Source organism: Bos grunniens, chromosome 10 (genome assembly GCF_055505025.1).
Source record: "Bos grunniens cultivar Pamir isolate PY7600 chromosome 10, Bosgru_T2T1.0, whole genome shotgun sequence".
NCBI lineage: Eukaryota > Metazoa > Chordata > Mammalia > Artiodactyla > Bovidae > Bos > Bos grunniens.
The window spans coordinates 18287575-18312914 of record NC_141174.1 but is presented as its reverse complement, the minus strand read 5'-3'; the positions used below and the strand labels follow the sequence as shown (position 1 = coordinate 18312914).

General features: G+C 36.5%; 1 protein-coding gene across 4 annotated transcripts in view; it reads left to right on the top strand.

Annotated features, from left to right (window-relative positions):
• Nucleotides 1-25340, top strand: part of DNAL1 (dynein axonemal light chain 1) — a 40965-nt gene that overhangs the window by 8364 nt on the left and 7261 nt on the right. For 3 of the 4 annotated variants that reach the window (XM_086319799.1, XM_086319801.1, XM_086319800.1), the window contains exons 3-7: nucleotides 4146-4255; nucleotides 7177-7232; nucleotides 15666-15721; nucleotides 23019-23145; nucleotides 23984-24124. In XM_086319799.1, coding sequence (XP_086175925.1) covers nucleotides 4146-4255; nucleotides 7177-7232; nucleotides 15666-15721; nucleotides 23019-23145; nucleotides 23984-24124 — 490 coding nt within the window. Of the gene's footprint in view, nucleotides 1-4145; nucleotides 4256-7176; nucleotides 7233-15665; nucleotides 15722-18115; nucleotides 18383-23018; nucleotides 23146-23983; nucleotides 24125-25340 lie in introns of those variants that run through there. The other variant, XM_086319802.1, reaches the window with a different exon arrangement.

The window sequence follows — 25340 nt, the reverse complement described above, 5'->3', positions numbered from 1 at the left end:
AAATGCAAATCAAAACCCCAAAGAGATATCACCTTACACCTGTTAAAATGGCTGTCATTAAAAATATGAGAGAAAAGTGTTGGTGAGGATATGGAAAAAAGGGAACGCTTTTTGCACTTTGGTGGGAATGTAAGTTGGTATAGTGTTATGGTGGAGTGGTTAATATAAACACTGTGGAGATTCCTCAAAAATTAAAAGTAGAACTACCATATAATCCAGGAGTTCCACTTCTGGATGTATATCTGAAGGAAATGAAATCGCCATCTCAAAGAGATTATCCCCAGGTTCATTGCAGCATTATTCAGAATAGCCAAGACATGAAAACAACCTAAATGGCTATCAGTGGATGAATGGATAAAGAAAATGTGTATTTGTATACAATGGAATATTACTCAGCCATAAAAAGAAGAAAGTCCTGCCATTTGTGACAACATTATGCTAAATGATGTAGTCAGATAGGACAAGACAATTCAAGGTTTTTTCATTTGTGATCTCACTTATATGTGAAGTTTAAAAAAGCCAACTCATAGAAACAGATTATAATGGTGGTTACCAAAGTTGAGGAATGGAGGAAATGGGGAAAAGTTGGTCAAAGGGTAGAAGCTTCCAGTTATAAGATCAATAAGTTCTGGGAATCTGTGTATAGCATAGTTAATAATACTGTATTATACACTCGAAAGTTGCTAAGAGAGTAATCTTAAATGTTCTCAACACACAAAAAATTTATTGTATGAGGTGCTGGATGTGTTAACTTTATGCTGGTAATCATCTTGCAATATGTACATATTTCAAAGTATCACATTGCATACCTTAAACATAAATAACGTTATATGTCAATTATATCTCAATAAATCTGTAAAAAGTAGTGATAATTTTGTGCTGTATAAAAGTATTGAATCACTGTGTTGTACACCAGAAACTAACATAGCACTGTAAGTCAATTATGTTTCAACAAACAGACAAATTCGTAGAAAAAGACACTAGATTTGTGGTAACCAGAGGCAAGGGGTAGGGGTAGGGGAAATTGGATGAAGATAGTCAATAGGTACAAGCTTCCAGTTACAAGATAAGTAAGTACTAGGGATGCATTGTACAAAATGATTAATATAATTAACGTCAGTCCCATCACGTCATGGCAAATAGATGTGGGAAAGTGGAAACAGTGACAGATTTTATTTTCTTGGGCTCCAAAATCACTTCAGACGGTGATTGTAACCTTGAAATTAAAAGACGCTTGCTCCTTGGAAGAAAAGCTATGACAAACCCAGACAGCGTAGTAAAAAGTGGAGACATCACTTTGCCAACAAAGGTCCATATAGTCAAAGCTATGGTTTTTACAGTAGTCATGTATGGATGTGAGAGTTGGACCATAAAGAAGGCTGAATACCAGAGAATTGATGCTTTTGAATTGTGGTGCTAAAGATGCTTGAGAATCCCTTGGACCGCAAAGAGATCAAATCAGTCAGTCCTACAGGAAATCAACCTTCCTGTTCATTGGAAGGACTGATGCAGAAGCTGAAGCTCCAAAACTTTGGCCACCTGATGTGAAGAGCTGACTCACTGGAAAAGCCCCTGATGCTGGGAAAGATTGAGGGCAAGAGGAAAAGAGGGCAACACAGGATGAGATCATTGGATGGCATCACTGACTCAATGGACATGAATTTGAGCAAACTCCAGGAGATGTTGAAGGACAGGGAAGCCTGGCAAGCTGTAGTCCATGGGGTGGCAAAGAGTCGGACAGAACTTAGCAACTGAAGAACAACACTGCTGTATGTTATATACGAAAGTTAAGAGAGTAAGTCCCAAGAGTTTTTATCACAAGGAAAAAAATTTTATTTCTTTTATTTTGTATCTGCTTGAGATGATGGATGTTCACTAAACTTACTGTGGTCATCATTTCATGATTATGTAAGTCAAATCAGTATGTTGTATGTCTTAAACTTATTCAGTGCTGTATATCAATTATATCTGGAAATACACAAGATACATTTTTTAAAAGCACATAGTAATGTTAGGAAATGGCATTGTAAAAAATGTGCATTAAATTTAAACAAATATTTTGAATATAAAATTCTATAAAGTTTGAATGGTTGTATTTCAGCACTATGGATAGAATTTCCAGAGAGAATAGAGATGGCTTCTCAATTTCTATCCCCAGTGATAGCTTATTTGACTGTGTTATCAGTTTTTTGTATAATAATGTATCTTTGCTTTTGTAGCTGGGCTTTAAATAAAAAGTCTTTCAAGAAACTTGGTGTCTATGGAAAATAGACAGAGTAGCTAGGATAATGAAATATTTGAATTCTTGTTTTTAGTGCTTGTAAGTTTCTGTATACCCTAATTGGAATTTAAAAATTCCTTTCTGTTTAGCTACTGAAAAATCTGTTTTAATAAAAAAAAGTATGGAGTAGGCTTAGTATTCAATACAGTTGCCTTGAAGCAGATTTTAGGATAATATAATAATATTTATATTAACAAGTGGTTAATAACACTTAGTTTATAATAATAAATAGCCAACCACTATTATTATTATAATAATAAGTGGTTGGCTATTTGATTTGGTTTGTACATTTTATTTCTAGATTATATGATGGCTGTAAGTCTTTAACTTTAAGATTATTTGAGGATATAATGCTCATTCTTACTCTCATTAACACATTTATTAAAGATGTCAGTCTCCCATCTCCTAACCTATGGCACACAAAAAAATACCAAGTGGATGTGTATTAGTTGTCTTTCAACTGATTATATATTTTCTATTATTGATGTGTTATGATTTGATTTAAAAAAAAAAAAAAACAAGCCTCTTTTGTGTCTTATATCACACTAGCTATAGAAAACATGAGTTTGAGCATGCCCCAGGAGATAGTGAAGAACAGGGAAGCCTGGAGTGCTGCAGTCCATGGGGTCACAAAGGGTTAGATATAACTTAGCGACCAAACAACAACAATAGAAAACAGGAAAGCAAAAAAAAAAGGTTCCCAAGCTGCAGTATCTTCTTGTTTTGTTGGAGAGATGGAACTAAGTACCTCAGTTATTAGGCAGCATTATTAGGCAGCATTATTAGGCAGCATATCCTGGTAATTAAAATTTAAATTGTATTAGGTACTGAAATTAAACTGTAACATAGAATGTAGTAGTAAATTATTGTAGAACAAATAAATTTGACCTTCAGTTCAGTTCAGTTCAGTTGCTCAATCACGTCCGACTCTTTGCGACCCCATGAATCGCAGCACGCCAGGCCTCCCTGTCCATCACCATCTCCCGGAGTTCACACAGACTCATGTCCATCGTGTTGGTGATTCCATCCAGCCATCTCATCCTCTGTCATCCCCTTCTCCTCCTGCCCCCAATCCCTCCTAGCATCAGTCTTTTCCAGTGAGTCAGCTCTTCGCATGAGGTGGCCAAAGTACTGGAGTTTCAGCTTTAGCATCAGTCCTTCCAAAGAACACCCAGGACTGATCTCCTTTAGGATGGACTGGTTGGATCTCCTTGCAGTCCAAGGGACTCTCAAGAGTCTTCTTCAACACCACAGTTCAAAAGCATCAATTCTTCGGAGCTCAGCTTTCTTTACAGTCCAACTCTCACATCCATACATGACCACTGGAAAAACCATAGCCTTGACTAGACGGACCTTTGTTGGCAAAGTAATGTTTGTCATAAAGAGAATACCTTCTCAAATTCTTAGTATTTGGTGGTTGTAGCTCAGACTAAATTGTACATAGGAACAGAAAGATGAGATGACAAAAACAGCTCGTCTTATAGATCTAAATCTGATACTTAAGTTTGTTTAGGGACAAGGAATCCTTCCCAGAAAAATGTTTTTGTTGTTGTGTTTTATTTTTGTTTATTAATTGATAGACTCTTAAAAGATTTTAAAAACTACAGAAATAAAAGTTATTTTCTTTCCTCTTTTCCATTTGGCTGAGACCTGACAGGGAATTATCTGAACCAGCGATGTATAAGCTAGTTATCAGGTTCAGTAAGTAAGTGTTGTCAATAAGTGTTCTGTCAAGAATGTACAGAATTAATGAATTTTAATAGCTATTTTGAAATAAATATTGAAAAGCCTTGAGAAAATCTGACCTTTTTAGTTCCACATTATAATCTGGGATTATTTTCTTCCACATTAATTTTCCTTATAGGAAGAGAAAACCAGCCAGAAGCCATCTGAAGCCAGAGAGATAAAGCTGTATGCCCAGATTCCCCCTATAGAGAAGATGGATGCATCCTTGTCCACGCTTTCTAATTGCGAGTAAGTGCTTGTCTTTTTTCATCCTTTCTAGTATTGCTGTTAAGTTTCCCTTCCTTTTCTAAATACACAGACTAAAAAAATGTATTTATTTTCTTGGTTTTCATTTCCCTTCCTCCCTCCCTTCCTTCCTTCCTGTGATTCTCCCTTTGGCAAGGCCAAACATAAACGATTATTGGTTTATAGGGTCGTTAATCGAGTAATTCTAAACTATCCTGTATCACATTTTTTTACAGTGTGATTTTTTGTTTTGATTGTGCCGGGCCTTTGTTGCCGTGCACGGGCCCTTGGTTGCAGCAGAGGCTTCTCTAGTTTTGGTGCCCGGGCTTAGTTGCCACGTGGTTCTTAGTTCCCCGACCAGGGATCGCACCTGTGTCCCTGCATTAGAAGGTGGATTCTTTACACAAACTTCCTTTTCTCTTAGGAGAAGCTAAATAACACAATAAAACTATTTCTCTGTCGTAAAATCTAGTAGTTTCTCTTGTGAAATTATCCATCAAAGTCAATACTATACTTACTCAGAAGCATAGAAGTAACCACTTTTGAAAAATTTCTCAAATTATTAAAATACATTGTAAAACATCTAGAAAATATTAAAAACACAAAGAAAAGGAAATATCAACCAAAATTGCACCAGTTTTTGAGTACCAGGGTTAGCATTTTTTTAAATTTCATTTTTTTATTATTATTGTTGGTTGCTCCACACAGCATGTAAGATCTTAGTTCCCTGACCAGGGATTGAACCCATGCAATGGGAGCATGAAGTCAACTACTGGACCACTGGGGAAGTCCTAGCATTCTCACGTAGAGCCTTTTTATTTATTTTTTTCTCATTAGCACTAAGTTACACTTACTTGCAATCCTGTTTTCCCAAGACTTTAAGTATCAGATATATGTTTATTATATTAACTGATTTCCTGAATATTCTGCATGCTTTTTAGCAGGGTTCTGTGACGAATTTGAGGCAATTATACCATGACACCTTGTAACCATGTTCTTAAGCTGCAATGTCTTGTCAGGGCTATAGAATGTTATAGAATCACTTGTTATAGAATATTGGAAAATCCTATATTTTCCTAAGTGTAGTTCCCTGACTACCTACATAAGAACCTCCTTGTGCAGCAGATAAGCCCAACTTCAAATTTATAGAAAAAGAATCTACTGATGAAACTAGGTATCTGTGTTTACAATAAGCAATCTGAATGACTCTTAAGCACATATTTGTGAATGCATGCATTAGACTAATATCTATCTTTGGAATTAAAGGGAAAAACAAACATAATTTAGTTATTGTATGCAGCTTGTCCTTTGTGATGAGAACACAGTGTAGTACATAAAAATCTACCTTAAATGTGTTTTTGGCTTCAAAATCATGATTTCAAAGAACATTATTTTAAAGTGGTCAAATGTCTTTTTATCAAACCTTGAGAAGGTTCTATACCTCATACCAAAGTACCCTAGAAACTGCTTAAGAGTCATCCTGTTCATATTTTTGCTGACAATCTTTGGGCAGGTTGCCTATACAACAATTACAGAATTATTCCCCAACTGTAGTCCTGCTTTTCCACTCCATTTTTCACTTTATTGGTAATTCTTGGGAGTGGAGAATGACTAGAAAATACACACATATGACCAATAATTTACAGTGTACAGTAATTGCTTTTACTGTTTTAAGCAAAAAAAAAAAAAGAATAATTCCTCTTCAAATCAAATCTGAAGGATAAGATCACATGTTCTGGGGTCAGTTTTGGGGGGTTTTAAATTTGGATTTGCTACTTTCTGGCTGTGTAATAGTAGGCAAATTGCTTAACATCTTTGTGTCTCAGTTTCCTCATTTATAAAATATGGTTACTAATATGTAGCTCATAGGATCATTCTGATGGTTAAAATAGTTAATACATGTAAAGTATTTAGAAGAATACTAGGCACATATGAAGCATTCAATAAAATTAGCTTTTATTATATTCTTTGTATGAAGTTTGCTAAGATATTAAACACTTTTGTCAAGAGAAGATTAATAGTGTATAATTCAGTTCCGTTCAGTTCAGTTCAGTCGCATCTGACTCTTTGCGACCCCATAAATCACATCACGCCAGGCCTCCCTGTCCATCACCAACTCCCAGAGTTCACTCAAACTCACGTTCATTGAGTCGGTGATGCCATCCAGCCATCTCATCCTCTGTTGTCCCCTTTTCCTCCTGCCCCCAATCCTTCCCAGCATCAGAGTCTTTTCCAGTGAGTCAACTCTTCGCATGAGGTGGCCAAAGTACTGGAGTATATAACTATGCTCCCTTTAAAATTTTGTTTTTATACGATTAAAGTATATATAGGGAAAAAAATATAGAAAATATATATATAAACTGGTGAAAGTATTTATTTCTGGGGAAATGTCTGGGGTGATTAGGACTACGTTGACTTTTTATAATGTATGTATCATGGACATTTTCCAAAGTTGGTATGTATGGCCCGATCTTGTTTGTTTTAGTGGCTGCATAGTATTTTGTTATCTGTATTCCTCAGCTGATGTGTATTTATAAATTTTCCCCCATTTTTTTGCTATTATAATAATACAGTAATAGTTTAATTCATATATATTTGGCATTACTATTTCCATAGGATATGTTCCTATAAATGAATTACTGGGTTAAAGAAAATATGCATTTAAAAATTTTAATAGACAACACCAAAATGTCCACAAAAAGGTTTTTTTAATTTTATACAGTGAATGTTTATTAACTTTTGTTAATAACAGTATGGGAAACAGTATGACGATTTCAAAATGAAAGAACATGTGCCATGTCTGAGAGGGGAAAAAAGGATTCAGTGTGAAAAGGAAACGTCTGAGAGAACTTGAGGAATAATTTCTATTATACTATTAACTTTTTTTCTTATTAATTCTAGTATTCTTTTTTTTTCTCCTTTAGGAAGCTTTCACTGTCTACAAACTGCATTGAAAAAATTGCAAACCTGAATGGCTTAAGTAAGTGATCCACAGTAACAGATGGTTCCAGAATTTTTTTAGTTATTGGGAAGAAACATTCCAGAGACACTGCATAATCCTAGAAGCTGGCACCTGTTTCAACCACAGTAATTGTCAGATGATAGAATATATAAACTATGTGTCTTGTTTGACTATCCAAAGAAAATTAGAGATAACATTAAACCTGAATAGTTTAAGGACATTTTAAAGCTTGTAGAGTTAGAATTGAAATATATGAACTGAAAATCAAGTTTTTTTAAATCTGTTTTTGTCCAGATTTCTCTTGTATTTCATACTTGTTGTATTTAAAATTTTGTTCCTCACATCCTTGTTTTTCCTATGCGCCTTATCTTTTTTAATGGCATTAACCCCTTCCCAGTTGTCAAGGTTCCTTATGCAAGTTGCCTCTGGGCTGCAAACACTTGGTGGCTTAAAGCTTCAGAAATGTATTCCCTCACAATTCTAGAGGCCAGAAGTCTGCAATCAGTTTCACTGGGCCAATATCAGTGTTTTAAGAGGGCCATGGTTTCTCCGGAGGCTTTAGGGGAGAATCTTTTCCTTGCCTTTTCTGGGTTCGAATGACTGCCACATTCCTTGGCTTGTGACTGTGTCGCTCTAGTATCTGCCTCTGTGATCATATTTCCTTCTACTGTTTTGTCTCTGCCATATCTTTTTCTGTCACCCTCTTATAAGGACATACATGATTGCATTTAGGAAACACTTGGATAATCAAGGATATTTTCCCCATCTTAAGATTCCTAACTTACTCTTATCTGCAAAATATTTTTTCCCATATATGATAATATTCACATCCAGGGATTAGGATGTAGGTATCTTTTGGTGAGCCATCATTTATCTTATAATACTTCCCCTTTATTTCCCTCAAGCCCTACATCCAGGTTTATCTCTGAGTCCTGTTAAATTTATTCTTTGAAAGAGCTCAAATAATTTGTTGCGTTTCCATTTCCAGGAGCTACAGCTTTAATTTAGACCCTCATCATTTCCCCCTTAGGTCATCTTTTTCAAACGTTTTTTTACCACTTCCCACAGTAAGAAATACAGTTGAATTAATAACTCAGTACATACGTTCATAGGGCTTCCCAGGTGGCTCAGTGGTAAAGAATCCATCTGCCAATGCAGGAGATGTGACTTTAATCCCTGGGTTGAGAAGATCCACTGAAGGAGAAAATGGCAACCACCTCCAGTATTGCTTGGAAAATCCCATGGACAGAGGAGCCTGGCAGGCTACAGTCCATGGAGCAGCAAAGAGTCAGACACGACTTAGTGACTGTGCACACACACACATGAATATACATATCAAATATACACATACTCATATGAACCGGATTAAAATTTGTAAAACCGTATTTACCCTTATAGCATTGGTTCCATTTTTAAAAGTTTTTAGTGTGATTTCCTGGTTTTTTAAATGTTTGTCACAATCCACTAAGGTTTTTTCTGTTTGTTTTATTGGAGTGTAGTTGATTCACAGTGTTAGGTTACTTTCAGGTGTACAGCAAAGTGATTCAGTTATACACGTGCATATATTCATTCTTTTTTAGATTCTTTTCTCATGTAGCTTATCACAGGATATTGAGTAGATTTTCCTGTTATTAATATATAGTAGGTCCTTGCTGACAACCCATTAAGTTGATTTCACATGATCCACAATTTGAAAAAACACTGCCTTACAACTTACGTGATAGCCACCCAATTGATCTCCTTATCTCCTATCTTTCTGCTCTTCAGTTGACCTTCAGCACTGACACCAGAGTTTTCTTTATGAAAATATTGTTCTATTTATCATTCCTCCAAGCCAGAGACCTTCAATGACTCCCCTTTGCCTAGTAAAGACCAAATGCCTTAAGGTTGCATTCAGAGTCATTTAAAAGCTTGTAACATCCTCTTTATATCCAAACATTTCATTCTTTTTTATGACTTTGTACACTTGTTAATGCAGTGCTTTTCATTGAGAACAGCCCCATCCTGTAACAGGAAAACCCTACAAGAAAAAAAATTAACATTAAGAATGCAGAGTTTAAATGTTATTTAGAGGAAGAGCTCTAAAGACTTCTCTGATTTCCGTCATCATAATTACTCTTTCTTGGAAACATTTCCCGACCCAGGGATTGAACCCAGGTCTCCCGCACTGTAGGCAGACTCTACTATCTGAGCCACCAAGGAAACCCTTATAACAGTCTACCTTGGATTATAATCCAGAAAGTGAAGAGAAACTGGACTCTGTGGGAGAGGTAGTGGGGGAATGATTTGGGAGAATGGCATTAAAACATGTATGATATCATATAAGAAATGAATCGCCAGTCCAGGTTTGATGCAGGATACAGGAAGCTTGGGGCTGGTGCACTGGAATGACCCAGAGGGATGGTATGGGGAGGGAGGTGGGAGGGGGGTTCAGGATTGGGAACACATGTACACCCGTGGCAATTCATGTTGATGTATGGCAAAACCAATACAATATTGTAAAGTTTAAAAAAAATTAATTAATTAAAATTAAAAAAAAAAAGAAAGCTCAAAAAAAAAAAAAGAGTCTCTTGATGAAGGTGAAAGAGGAGAGTGAAAAAGCTGGCTTGAAACTCAACATTCAAAAAACAAAGATCGTGGCATCTGGTCCCATCACTTCATGTCAAACAGATGGGGTAAATGTGGAAACAGTGTCAGATTTTATTTTCTTGGGCTCCAATATCAATGTGGACAGAGACTGCAGCCATGAAATTAAAAGACACTTGCTCCTTGAAAAGAAGCTATGACAAACCTAGACAGTGTATTAAAAGCAGACACATCACTTTGCCGACAAAGATCCATAGTTTTGCAGGAGTCATGTATGGATATGAGAGTTGGACCATAAAGGAGACTGAGCGCCAAAGAATTGATGCTTTTTAACTGTGGTGTTGGAGAAGACTCTTGACAGTCCCTTGGACTGCAAGGAGATCAAACCAGTCAGTCCTAAAGGAAATCAACCCTGAATATTCATTGGAAGGACTGGTGCTGAAGCTGAAGCTCCAGTACTTTGGCTACCTAATGCATAGAACGGACTCATTGGAAAAGACCCTGATGCTAGGAAAGATTGAGGACAGGAGGAGAAGGGGTCGACAGAGGACGAGATGGTTGGATGCTATCACAATTCAATGGACGAGAGCAGACTCAGGGAGATAGTGAAGGACAGGGAAGCCTTGCATGCTGCAGTTCATGGGTCTCAAAGAGTCAGACACGACTTAGCAACTGAACAACAGCTTCACATATTTATTTTGAATATTAAATGAGCCAGTGTGTATAAAGTGCTTAGAATAGTGCCTGGTGCATATAAATGCTCAAGAAATAGTAGCTGTTACTATAGTTAGGAATATGTTCTGTCTCTTTAGATAATGAGCCCCTTAGAGCAAGCACCATGTTTTATTAATCTTTTAATCTTCTATTCCTAATCTCCATTTCCCCCTGCCCTTGTCTAGTGCCTTACTCAAAGTTGCATTCAGTGTTTATATAGTGCTGGAGAGGAAGTGTTTACTATTAGACTTGTATTTAAAATGATTCAGTCTATTCCAATTTTCACTGACTCTTTAAACAATTTGAGATATTTCATTTTCTTCTCTTTTGGTTTCTTTGTAATTGAAATAACTTGCTTACATGAGGCTAAATTCATAACATTTATCAGTATGAACAACATGCTTTTCTTTCATAAAAACATGACTACACTGACTCGATGGACGTGAGTCTGAGTGAACTCCGGGAGTTGGTGATGGACAGGGAGGCCTGGCGTGCTGCGATTCATGGGCTCGCAAAGGGTCAGACACGACTGAGCGACTGAACTGAACTGATGACATGAAATTGGGTAAACTTCTATAAAGGGCTGGTAACTCGTATTCTCTTTGATCACTTGGTAGTGACTCTCAGGAAAATCACGTTAAAAAAAGTTCCAGAAATTCAGTGGAAAAGAGTACCTTGATCAATTATTGGTGTCTAATATAGACATGGAAAGAGAGGATAGGCCTTTGTATCATGTATTTGCTATACTAGACACATCTCATTTTAGTTCTGCTTGTAACAAATGGTATTTCTGCAGTCTACAGAGAATACACTTTGTCTGTGACTGTGAAGCAAAATGAAGCCAACTGATCCATATAAAATACTGAATATATGACTCTAGCTTGCCTCCTACACCTTTCCTTTCATGAGCACTATGTCTTACCTACTATGCTAATATGAGAAGATCTGAAATAAACAAGTATTGCTATTTAACGGGGGTTTTCAGGCAGATTAACCCTAACAGCTGTGACGAGAGAACAGTATGACATGAGTATCTTCAAACTGTGGCTAAAAAGCTGTACAATATAAATAATACTCTCATTTAAAGATTAGAAAGTAAATATTGTTGTTAAAACAGTATACTCCTTCAGTTTACTAAATAAATAAATATAACTTTACGATAATGTTTTGATTTTCCTCAAGACCTAAAAAGTGTTTTCCATATAGTGGTGTTCTACTTATGCAGCATATTAAAATATGGAAAATATGTAATTGTGTAATGTAAGAACAGTTAATCTATTAACTTTGATATCATAACTTACCTCCCTGAACAGCAATAAATAATATCCTTGTAGCCCTCTCATTGCCATTTCATGTACATTTTTAAAAAAGAGTTGTAGATATTATCTTTGAAAGATCTGCATATATCTGTTATCTCTGATCTGAGGTCATTTCTCAGTTCTTATCTTAGTTGACCTAAGTGCATTTTGACATGATGATTTCTTTTTCTTGCAGCAGTTTCTTTGTTGGGTTTCTAGGATACTGTACCCCTTTGATTTCCTCCTGCCTTTCTGGCGGCTTCCTCCCAGCCTCATGTCCTCAAATTTTTTACTGTTGGGGTATCCCTGGCCTCAGTTCTTGGATCTTTTTTCTGTCTTTACCTACTCCACATTCTCATCCAGTTCACGGCTTTACCATCTGTATGCTGATGGTTCCCACATTTATAGCTCAAGTCCATACTTCTCCTCTGAACTCGACTTACACATTCAGTTGCCTGACGTTTCCATTGAATGTCTACTGGACATTTCATACTTAACAAGTTCAAAACTGAGTCCTGCTATCCTTCCCCAGCCTTTGTTAACCCAGCTTCTTGTGTGTCTGTATCAGGCAGTGACAACTGCTTTCTTCTAGCTGCTCAGGCCAAATTCCTTGGTAATTTCTTGACTCCTCTGTCATATCCCCTATAAGGCCTGTTTGTTTGTTTTTTTTCTAATTTCATCTCCTGTTGCTCTCTTCTCATTTTCTCAGCTAGGCTGTGTTTTGTGAATACTTCTGCTATGGCCCTGCTTTGAAGCCTTTGCTGCTGAAGTTCCCTCCGCATGTTTTTCCTCCAGATAGCCTCATGTCTAGCTGCTTCACTTCCTTTGAATCTGTACTTCGAAGTCACCTTCTATCTAACATGTTGGATGCTTCTACCCCCTGCTGTTTCATTCTTTTTGCCTGCTTTTCTTTATGCTTTACACTTGTCACTGTCTAATACCCTTAATTGTTTTGCTTACTGTCTGCCAGAAATTAGCTCCATGACAGCAAGAATTTACATCTGTGTTATTCACTGTTATATTGCAAGTGCTTATAGGTATGCCTGGCACATAATAGATGCTCAAAAATTATGTATTGAATGAATAACTTTTTGAATAAGGTTTTTATTCTGCATTAAATAGAAAAAGGTAGTGTTTTTCCATATTAAGAAGCTTTAAAGAATAATTGATTATGTGATTTTCTTATATATTTAATTTCTACATATTTATAGTTATATATAAAGTATATTAGTTTGCTAGGGCTGCCATAACAAATCCCACAGACTGGATGACTTACAAAACAGAAATTTACTTTCTCGTAGTTGTACAGGTTAGAAGTCCAAAATCAAGGTGTAGGTACAATTGGTTTCTTCTGAAGCCTCTCTCCTTGGCTTGTGTATAGCCATCTTTTCTCTTTGTCTTTGTTTCTGTCTGTGTCCTAATCTCCTCTCTTATAAGGGCACCAGTCATATTGGATTTTACCTAAAATGTCATCTTACTTTAATTGCCTCTTTAAAGGTTCTGTCAACAAATAGAGTCACATTCTGAGTTACTGGGGGTTAGGACCTCAACATATGGATTTGTGGGGGACAATTCAGCCTATAACATGGGGTTTTATTTCAACTATTTTGCAAGAATTAGATTGCTTTTAAAATATTAATACCTTGTTCTGAAAACTAAATGTTTCTCATAAGATAATTTGAAAATTTTATTAAATAAAACCAAAGCTTGCTGCTGCTGCTGCTCCTAAGTCGCTTCAGTCGTGTCCAACTCTGTGCGACCTCATAGACGGCAGCCCACCAGGCTCTGCCGTCCCTGGGATTCTCCAGGTAAGAACACTGGAGTGGGTTGCCATTTCCTTCCCCAGTGGATGAAAGTGAAAAGTGAAAGTGAAGTTGCTCAGTCGTGTCCGACTCTTATCGACCCCATGGACTGCAGCCTACCAGGCTCCTCCATCCATGGGATTTTCCAGGCAAGAGTACTGGAGTGGGTTGCCATTGCCTTCTCCGAAACCAAAGCTTACATAACTATAAATGCCTGATACCTATACACACATACATCATTTATTGTGGACTTACTGTGGATTAGGCATTATGCTGAATATTTTAGACAATTATCTCATTTAGTCCTTATATTCCTATAAGATAGAGCCTATACTTCCTCATTTTACATAAAAGAAAACTGAGATTCTGAGAGGTTTGGTTACTTCCTTGGAGAGCTTGGATTGGATTTTGTTCTTAACCATTGAATTATGGATGTTATAGAACAGTGTTATCCAATAGAATTATCTGTATTGTTCCAATATAGTTGCCACTAGCCATTTATAGCTATTAAGCTCTTGAAATGTAGTTAATGTGACTGAGAAACTTAATTTATGTATAATTTTAATTAAATTAATATGGTCCTATCACTTTATGGCAAATAGATGGGTAAAAAGTGGATACAGTGTCAGGTTTCATTTTCTTGGGCTCCAAAGTCAATGCAGATGGTGGATGCAGTCATGAAATTAAAAGACACGTGCTCCTGGGAAGAAAAGTTATGACAAACCTAGACAGTGTATCAAAAAGCAGAGACATCACTTCGCTGACAAAGATCCATATAGTCAAAGCTATGGTTTTTACAGTAGTCGTGTATGGATGTGAGAGTTGGACCATAAAGAAGGCTGAGCACCAAAGGATTGATGCTTTTGAACTGTGGTGCTGGAGAAGATTTTGACAGTCCCTTGGACAGCAAGGAGATCAAACCAGTCAATCCCAAAGGAAATCAACCCTGAATATTCATTGGAAGGACTAATGCTGAGGCTGAAGCTCCAATACTTTGACTACCTGATGCAAAGAGCCGACTCATTGGAAAAGACCCTGATGCTGGGAAAGATTGAGGGCAATCAATTTCCCAGAAGAGAGCGACACAGGATGAGATGGTTGGATGGCATCACTGACTCAGTGGACATGAGTTTGAGCAAACTCAGGGAGGATGTGAAGGACAGGGAAGCCTGGAGTGCTGCAGTTCATGGGGTTGCAGAGTCGGACTCGACTTAGCGACTAAATAACAATGTGGTTAGTAACTACCATATTGGATAGCAGAGTTATAAAAGTTTAAGTTGTGAAAAGTAAATATATAACTTATGCATAAGTAATCACAGTAGATTTTTAGGACAGAAGTGAGATTGCATGTTTTACTAGAAATCTTTTAATTTTGAAAAATAATATGTGTACATGGTGTTATGCAAATAAGTTCAGAAGAAGCTAAATTAAAAATATCTTCCTCTGCCTGTATACTGACTCTCAGTTCCTCCCCCAAACCAACCACTGTTTCTACTTTTTTTCTTCCAGAAATAACCTTATAGACAAAAGAAACATCCTTTTAAAAAACACAAATAGACTTCTTTTGAAACCAAATTACAATCTAATTATCCTAAAAAATACGACAAAAGATTTTTAAAATGCTAATTTACTTGATTTCGCTTCTTTTGTGGAGTTAGGTGGGGACTATACATGAGAATGTTTCTATTTTCTAGTATAAGCCCTCATACTACAAGAGGTTTGAAATGTATATGCTTCCAAATTTAAAGTTCAAATCTTCTTTACTCTTATTTTATCTGTGTAATATTTCTTACTAGCCAGTAATTTAAAACCATGCATTTCAAATAGCTAAACATTTAAAATTTAATATTGATGTGATGTGCAGTTGTAGAGTTTACCTTAGTGATAGGTCAGTGTTATTTCCTACGTGATTACCACTTTTTATTAGTACAGCCTTTCTTATTATATAAGGATATTTATTATATAAATGTATTAAAGCTTTATTATATTAGATTTATAACAATTGTGTGATATGATTCTAATAAAACAAAATTGCTTTCTTTCCTCTACAGAAAATTTGAGAATATTGTCTTTAGGAAGAAACAACATAAAGAACTTAAATGGACTGGTAGGTTGTTATTTACTACTTAAAAAAGCATACACTCTTTTTCTTGAGTATATAAGTATTACTTGTCTGTTCCAGAAACTTTTTAAAATAGAAAAGCAAATATAAAAAGAACCTATATAAAAAAATACCTATATAAAGAAGATGTGGCACATATATGCAATGAAATAATATTCAGCTTTAAAAAAGAACAAATTTGAGTCAGTTCTAGTGAGATGGATGAGCCTAGAGCCTGTTATACAGAGTGAAGTAAGTCAGAGAAAACCAAATTTAGAATATTAATATATATATGGAATCTAGAAAAATGGTATTAATGAACCTATTTGCAGGGAAGGAATGGAGATGCAGAAGTAGAGCATGGACTTGTAGACACACTGAGAGAGAGAGTGGGATGAGTGGAGAAAGTAGCATCAGCGTATTTACACTGGCATGTGTAAAATGGATAGCTGGTAAGAAGTTGCTGTATAACACAGGGAGCCCAGCCTGGCGCTTTGATGACCTCAAGGGGTGAGATGGGGGAAGGGGAGGGAGGCTCAACAGGGAGGGGATATGTGTATAATTATGGCTGATTTGCATTGCTTTGTGGCAGAAACCAACAGAACATTGTAAAAATTAAAAAAAAAAAAGAAAAATTACTCTTTGTAAACAGGGGTATTCAGAGGTGAATCGAAGGGTTCTGTGCTGTTCACTTTCAGCAAACAACAAACTTCATCTATTCAGTCTTTAAAAGGAAGCATTACCCAGCAAGCTAACTTCCAAAGACCGGCTTTGAAACTGCTCCCATTTGCAAGCACTGAGGTTATTGACAGTAAAACAGAAATCCTGTGGGCTGGTTTAAAAAAAAAAAGTACCCATAAACCACTGTTAACATTTTGATTGACATCTTTCTTGCCTTTTTTCCTTTGCTTTGGTGAGAATATAGAAAATGGAATCATACTATACATTTTGTTTTCCATCTCTTTTTTTTTTTACTTAGTATACAAAGATAATGTTTCCATGTCATCCATTCATTCAGCAAATCCATACAGTATATTTCCTGAATGCCTTTTAGCCAGGCAGTGTTCTAGGCACTAGAGATACAGCAGAATATAAAATAAAGTCCTTGTTCTCATTGAACTTATATTGTAGTGGAGGGAGACAGACTAGAAAATAATTGTATAATAATATATCAAGTGGTGAATTCAATGAAGAAAAACAAGGCATATAAGAGAACGTGGATTGATGGGAAGTCCTCTCTGTAGGCTTATAGAGCTGACCAAGGGACCAGCACTCCGGACTGGAGAGGGAGAGCAAGTGCAAATGTCCTGAAACTGAAGCTGCTTGATTACTTGAGTGAGAGCAAAAATGTTGAATGAGGAACTGCCCTCATTGAGGCTGATGCAGCCAAGAACCTGCCCTCATAGGACATGAAACAATTTTAGATTTTTTTCCCAAGTGGCTTGCAAAGCCATTGGAGGTTTTTGATCAGAGGATATTAAGTTTTTAAAATAATTTGCAACCATATTCTTTTTTAATGACAGCATAATATTCTATTTTATTGATATACCATAATTTATTTAAATAAGTTACTCATTATTCATAATCAATGCTATTATGAGTCTCCTTTTAGTTATATTATTGCATACATCTATGAATAATTCCTTGGATAAACTCCTTGAAATGGAATTGCAGGGTCAAAAGGTATGAATTTCTTTTAAGGTTTTTGTGACATATTATCAAGTTACACTTTGGAAAGGTTGTACGAATTTATACCACCACCAGTAATGTAAGAGGGTTCCTATTTCCCCTTACCAAACATGGATTTGTTAAAATTTTTGACAGTGTATTTTATTTGCATATTTATTGGCCATCTCAATTTCCTTGCAAAGAGGTTGAAATGAAAGAATATTGTAAAACTAGGCAAATTCAGAAAAGATGAAGTTAATTTCTTTTTCTTGTGTATGTTCCCCAAAGACAATAATTTTTAAAAAGTGCGTATTGTTAAATACTTCATAAAAACTCTGAAATATTTTGTAACTCTGGTCTCCTGTTCCCCCACCTCACCTCAGTAAGTCTAGCTTGTGCTTCATCAGAGTCATTGAAGTCATTTGAAACTGTTTTGCTTCTGAAACTGGTATACTACAGAATAGTAACTGCCCATGACCAGACAGGCTACAATGGCCACCACCATTCCACCCCTTTGCAGAAACAGCCAAAACACCTGAATAGGAATCAGTGTTCAGAGGAGCAATTTTGGAATTATCTTGAATTATCTGGTAATATCCCCACATCTGCATGTCTGCTTACCCACATAAATTCATAAAATGTTAGAAATTCTTAGAGATTACATTCTGAAGTTAATAAAAGGAAGTTTTTTCCCCAACACAATAGCCAGTAGATGAATTGTTTGCTTTCTAGCTAGATATAATTAATAAAATCCTGCTGCTGCTGCTGCTAAATTGCTTCAGTCATGTCCGACTCTGCGACCCCATAGACGGCAGCCCTCCAGGCTCCGCCATCCCTGGGATTCTCCAGGCAAGAACACTGGAGTGGGTTTTCATTTCCTTCTCCAATGCATGAAAGTGAAAGTGAAATTGCTCAGTCGTGTCTGACTCTTCAAGACCTGATGGACTGAAGCCTGCCAGGTTCCTCCATCCATGGGATTTTCCAGGCAAAAGAGTACCGGAGTGGGGTGCCATTGCTTTCTCTGAATAAAATCCTAATGATATATAAATTATTTTTATATTCTAAATGATTGGTAAATTTAAAGACATTTTGCCTTCTCTTCATTCTATGAGCTTTAGATGGTAAAATATCATATATAGGGGGACATTATTCATAATGGGCAAAGTATTAAATTGTAGTACAAAATTTCAGAATTTATTATACTTCAGGCTAAACATTACTTTGAATTTTCTATAAAGGAAGAATTTGCAAATAAATATACCCCCAAATTTTTAGGACAAATATGACAGATGCTGGATGTCCCCCCAGGGATTTACTGAACACTAACTAGATTCTTAAATATTGATATGGTGTATAAGTTCTCCCGTGAAATGTAATATATACCTAGAAACCAATAAGAAATGGTAAATATAGGATTAAAGGCATGAATGGAGATATTATCTAGCTGAACCATCACTTAGATCTCTTACTTTCTATAAACTGCTATCAGTAACCGCTAAGTTTTTTGTGTTGCTTTCCCCCACCTCAGTTTGTGTGTGTGTGTGTATGTGTGTGTACATATACCAAAAACAACATTTAATCCATCTAAAAGCTTTATACTTATGCACAAACTGAAGAAAAATAAGTCTGCATATGGATACAGATGCTGGACTTCAGACAGTTTCACATACTAACTGATTTATTCATCTAGACACATTAGCCTCATAGCATGATTTGAATAGCTGCCTCAGTAACTTACAAATAACTAATATATGAGACATGGAATGTTAAATTGAAGGAAGGGAGTCTATATAAAACTACTTAGGAGAACTATTTGTTGTTGTTGGATTTCCACATTGCTGCTGCTGCTGCTAAGTCGCTTCAGTCCTGTCCGACTCTGTGCGACCCCATAGACGGCAGCCCACCAGGCTCCCCCATCCCTGGGATTCTCCAGGCAAGAACACTGGAGTGGGTTGCCATTTCCTTCTCCAATGCATGAAAGTGAAAAGTGAAAGTGAAGTCGCTCAGTTGTGTCCGACTTTTCATGACCCCATGGACTGCAGCCTATCAGGCTCCTCTGTCCATGGGGTTTTCCAGGCAGGAGTACTGGAGTGGGGTGCCATTGCCTTCTCTGGATTTCCACATTACTGGCTCCTTAACTTTCACACTTCAGTTCAGATGTCACTTCCTCAGAAGAGACCCAACTATCCTAACCTAAAACAGAACTCTAGTCAATAACTCTTACCACTCTTAATTTTTCCCATTTTTCTTATTTGTTTATTCTCTTTCCCTCTATCTCTCCCACTGTTTCTCTCTGTGTCACACACAAATCCTGATAAGTGTATCAGTTTTGTCCATCAGCATCTACACTGGTGCTTGATACATGTAGTAGGCACTCTGTAAATATTTATTGTGACTCCAAATATTTTATTGCTACTTATAAAAACTATTAGGTTAAATTTTTAATTCTAAGAGTAATACATGTAATTGTAAAAAACGAATCAAGCAACTCATAAATAAATGAAATACACTGTGAAAGTCTTTCCTCTTTCTACATTAGCTCCATGAATAACAGAAATAATATTTGTATACTTTAAATTTTTTTCTGTGTAGAAACAGACATCTGCGTATGTGTATGTGCATGCAAGTGTGAGTGTATGTATGTTATATTTGTACTGATATATTGTGCATATTTTTCCTGTTTTTTTTTTAATCAGGAATATCCTTCCATGTAAAAACAGGCAGATTTAATACATTCTTTTCCATAGCCGTTGTTTTCTACTTTATCAGTATATACGGCAATGTGTTTAACTATTCCAATGCAGCTGAGCATGTAGAGTATTTCCATATATTTTATTAAGGGAGGGGGTCTTTCTCTCTCTCTCTTTCTTTTTTTTTTTGCTATTACATATCATACTGTAGTGAACACCTTTTTACATATATCCTTTAGCAATTGTTTGAATATTTACGTAGGCTAGATTCCTAAAAATAGAAAAGCTGAGGTTATTTTTGTGCATTTAAATTTCGACAAGTACCTCACATTGCTCCCATGGGGCTTATGCCAGTCTCCACTGGCATCAGTGGCATAAAAATGAGGGTTACCCCCTCCACCCTCAATATCCATGAGTATTATCCATATTTTTAATATCTGTCAATATGTTAGAAACAATATGTTGTTTTAATCTGTATGATTTTGAACATCTTTTTATATATTTATTTGTTAGCTATGTTTCTTCTTTTGGAAATTGACCTAACATATTTTTTACCCAGTTTCTGCTTTATCTTTTTCTTCTTAAATTCTAGGCACTCCCCAATATTCCTAATAATTATCCAGTATTGATAATTATATAGCAGACTCTTTACATGCATTATCTCACTTGAAACTCATAAGTAGATAATATCCTCATTTTAAGATAAAGAATCCTCAATCTTCATTTTCAGATAAGAAACTGAGGCTCAGATAGTTATGTAAAGTGTCCAAGTATAGTGAGCAGACACTATTAAACCCTGTTGCCGAGATAAGTAGTCTGTAAATAGTTATCGCGGTCTTCAATGTGTATTTACTTTGTCCCAACTATTCTATATCAGTAAAAGAGTAAATTCAGCAAATTGGCTATTTGGAGAATTGATCAAGTTGGCGATGTGAAAACTGACCAGGAGTCCTCACCTGCACATGTAAAATGACACTAAATAAGTGGAAGAACCCTAGAATTGAGCCTAAATTTTCTAATTAGTATTTAATCACTGTTTTTTTCTGCTGCCTCACACGTTCTAAACTGGAGATAGGAGATGGATGGGGACGCAGTGCAATGAAAATGTATGTAACAAAGTTTAAATTATCTGAAGACTGATGCTATATATGGTATACTAATTAGATCCTTTGAGAGAAGGTATCAGAATTTACCTGAGAGAGGCTGGTTAAATCACAAAGTTTTAATATAAACTGCTAAGTCGCTTCAGTCGTGTCCGACTCTGTGTGACCCCATAGACAGCAGCCCACCAGGTTTCCCCGTCCCTGGGATTCTCCAGGCAAGAACACTGGAGTAGGTTGCCATTTCCTTCTCCAATGCATGAAAGTGAAAAGTGAAAGTGAAGTCACTCAGTGGTGTCCGACTCTTGGCGACCCCATGGACTACAGCCTACCAGGCTCCTCCGTCCATGGGATTTTCCAGGCAAGAGTACTGGAGTGGGGTGCCATTGAGTTCTAATAAAGTGCTGGAATGGACTGATTTAAAAGTTTTACTTTGAAACTGTTGTTTCTTCTACTTAGAAAGTTGAAATTAAGATAAACTGTGGGCCTTGGGATAACACACAGAACTAACTCAGGCCACTCCATTCTCAGCTTTTCCCCTTGGTTCCATCTGTATGGAAAATGCATTAATGATCTTTATCCAGAGTACATTTATTCTCCTATAGTCTTTGAATTGACAAGTACCAGAACATAGACCTGCGTCCTACATTCTAGACATTAGCATGCAGATGTAGGTAAATTCTTTTGGGTTAAGAGGGGATTGAGGGAGTACCCTGGCAGTCCAATGGTTAAGACTCCACTCTGTCACTGCAGAGTGCACAGGTTCAATCCCTGGTTAGGAAACTAAGATCTTGCATGCTCAGCCAAAAGGGAAAAAAAAAAAAAAGAGGACCTTGAACATTGAATTGATTCTGCTTAGTAATTTTTGTTTTTTAAGGAACAAATAATCATTACATTTTGTCTTTTGTATATGAAAGAAAAGGTTTTGTGCTACCATCAGTTATATCTAGCATTTAAGAGTCAGTATGATATAATCTTTATATTGTAACAATCGATTTTGAGTTTTATACATCAAAAAAAAGAAAAAGAAAGAGGTGAATTGATGGAGAGGTAGCAGGATGGATAGATGGACAGATACGCGATAGGAAAAGATAGTAAAATGTTACAGTAGAACCTGTAGTGGATATACGGATATTTACGATAATATTCTTTCAACTTTTTTATGTTTGAAAGTTTTCATAACAAATATTGGGGGAAAAAAACACCCTGAAATTTAGACCTGGGTCTACTTTTTTTCTTTTTCTGCTGCACCCTGTGACATGTGAGATCTTAGTCTCATATGCTGCACCCTCTGCCGTAAAGCACAGAGTCGTAACCGCTGGACCACCAGGGAACTCTCCTAGGTCTACTATCTAATAGCATTGTTGGGAATTTCCTGGCGGCCCAGTGGTGAGGACTCTGAGCTTTCACTGCTGTGGGCCCAAGTTCCATCCCTGGTTGGAGAACCAAGATCCCACAAGCTGCGTGATGTGGTCAAAAACAAAATAGCATTGTGATCTGAGAAAAAGCCCTTAATCTATGTTAGAAATTAAATAACATGATTTTCCTATTTTAAATAAGGATCAAATAATACCATGTATAGGGAAGTAATTTGAAAAGTATACTGTTCAATTAAATAGTACTATTATTTCCCCTCTTGATGATTTCAGTAGCTATTCTTAGTTCAGATTAGTTTGAAGAAAGGAAGAAAATGTTCTACATGGCTTTCTTAATGAGAAAAAACTCCCATACAGCCTTCAGCTCTCCTGCCAGTGGACAGGAGGGTCTCAGTTCTCTCTGAAGGCCATTGTCTTTATATTTTTATATTTTAAAAACGCATGTAAATCAAATTGCTTTCTATTTCAGGAAGCAGTAGGGGACACACTAGAAGAACTGTGGATCTCCTACAATTTTATTGAGAAGTTGAAAGGGATCCATGTAATGAAGAAACTGAAGATTCTCTACATGTCTAATAACCTGGTGAAAGACTGGGGTGAGGCTGGCTCTTTGCTAATCTTCTACCTCATGTTTATAGAAAATAACCCAGTAGGGAACAAGATACAATTGAGGACATTTCTTTCTCAGCACAGAGGGAAATAGCTATATGAGTTCCTATATTTCATCTAAACACTTGACATTTACATTTAAATGGTTACTTAGAAATGATTGTAAGGTCCTAGTCCTATTAATCATGGAAAAAAATTTCAATTATTGTCCAAAGGCTAAAAGGAATCAGTTTAATAATTCTTAGATGGAAGACTTATTTAACATGTAATTGCTTTTCTTTTTTGTTGTACACCATCCATTTAGCATTTTTAAAGCCCTGCTGTGTGCCTTGAACCATGCCAAGCTCTTGAGATACATAATTGAATAGAACACTATCCCTGCCCTCAAGGAGTTCACAGCTTAGTGGGCAAGATTAGTTTATGAGTTAATAATTTGAAAACTGTGTGATACGTTCTACAGTAGAGACTTGAAGTATTCAGAGATGAAGGGATGGGCAGAGACAAAGGCAGTTTAATTTAGCTGATACTGATGCATACAGTATAGAGAAGACCTACCACTGGAGGTTGATTTGTTGATTCTGAACCTCATTTCTTCTTTGTATCCCATCCTTAGGCTAACACAAAGGTAGAAGAGGTATGTCACCCTTTCTATAATGTCTTCAGAGAATGGCTTCCTATGGTATAATTTCCCCTACTTCCTTCAAAACCTAACAAGTTGTTCTGAATAGTCACAAACTAAGAGCTAGTGGTATTGGAATTCAGCCCCTAAAATCATAACGGTAAAACTTGCCATTTTAATATGTAATGTATTCTTTGCACTTGTAGCTGAATTTGTGAAGCTGGCAGAACTGCCATGCCTAGAAGACCTGGTGTTTGTAGGCAATCCCTTGGAAGAGAAACATTCTGCTGAGGGGAACTGGGTTGAAGAGGCAACCAAGAGAGTGCCCAAACTGAAAAAGCTAGATGGTGAGTGACTGTGGGCCAGCTTAGAAATATTTTTTGGGTATAAGAATTGAATTTGTATCATGGAATCATGAAAAGCAGCAAAACTAAAGCAAATGATAGGTTATCTCTCTTCTCCAAGACCATTTCTGTCCATAGGAAATTTTATGGTCCCAGTTTGGGCCAGAATGAGATGAAAAACTTCTAGGATCATCCCTAAACCAAAAGCTTATGAGAAATCTGGGTTTATTCTCAAGTCCCAAAGATATTATATTGCAAAATAATTAGACATAAATAGTAAACAGTTGCTTTTTCACAATTGGATCAAAATTGTAATGTTTTCTCTCCTTCTCCTCCCTAATTTTAGTTTCCCAATACCTAAAACTGGAGAAGGAAATGGCAACTCACTCCAGTATTCATGCCTGGAAATTTCCATGGACAAAGGAGCCTGGCGGGCTACAGTCTATGGGGTCACAAAGAGTTGGACACAACTGAGTGACTGAGCACATGCACTCAATACCTAAGATAGGTGACAATGTCAAGAAAAATCCTTGACTGATTGGATTCAAGTCCCAGTTCCACCACTTATTAGCTTTTTTGTCATGGGTTCAAGTCCCAGTTCTACCACTTAATAGCTTTTTTTGTCATTTTACTGATTAATAATTCACCTTACCAAACTTTCTTCTTTTGTCATCTAAAAACTAGAAATGATAAAAGTCACAGACCTCTCTGGGTCACTCCTCCTCCCAGTGGTGCTATCAGGAAGCCATTCATGCAGTATGTTCCCTTTTTTCCCTCTGGTCACTTATCAAAGGGTAAAATAACAAAAACTGTAGACTGCCTCTTGTGGGAGGTATAGGAATAAACACGAAGAGGCAAACAGGTTTCTTAGATACTGGTGATGTTCTATTTCTTAAATTGGATGATGGATATATAAAAATTGGTTCTGTTATTCTTTAAATTATTTATATTGTACCTATATGAAAGAATGTTCATAATTTAAAATAAAATAGCAGAAAAGAGAGGGTATATTAGAGTCTTGGACTTTAGCCTTTTTATGTTCGACTTTGGTTAGACTCCAAAACTATTTGAAATCATTTGTCTTCCTTTCTGAATGTGCACAAAAAGTGAATCTCTTCCATTAAGAATAGAAAAGAATCTCTTATGTAGACCCTGAATAGACCATGCCATATTTAGCCTTTTGGACCAAGTATTGCCTTCAGGCCGGTATGAGGAGCCC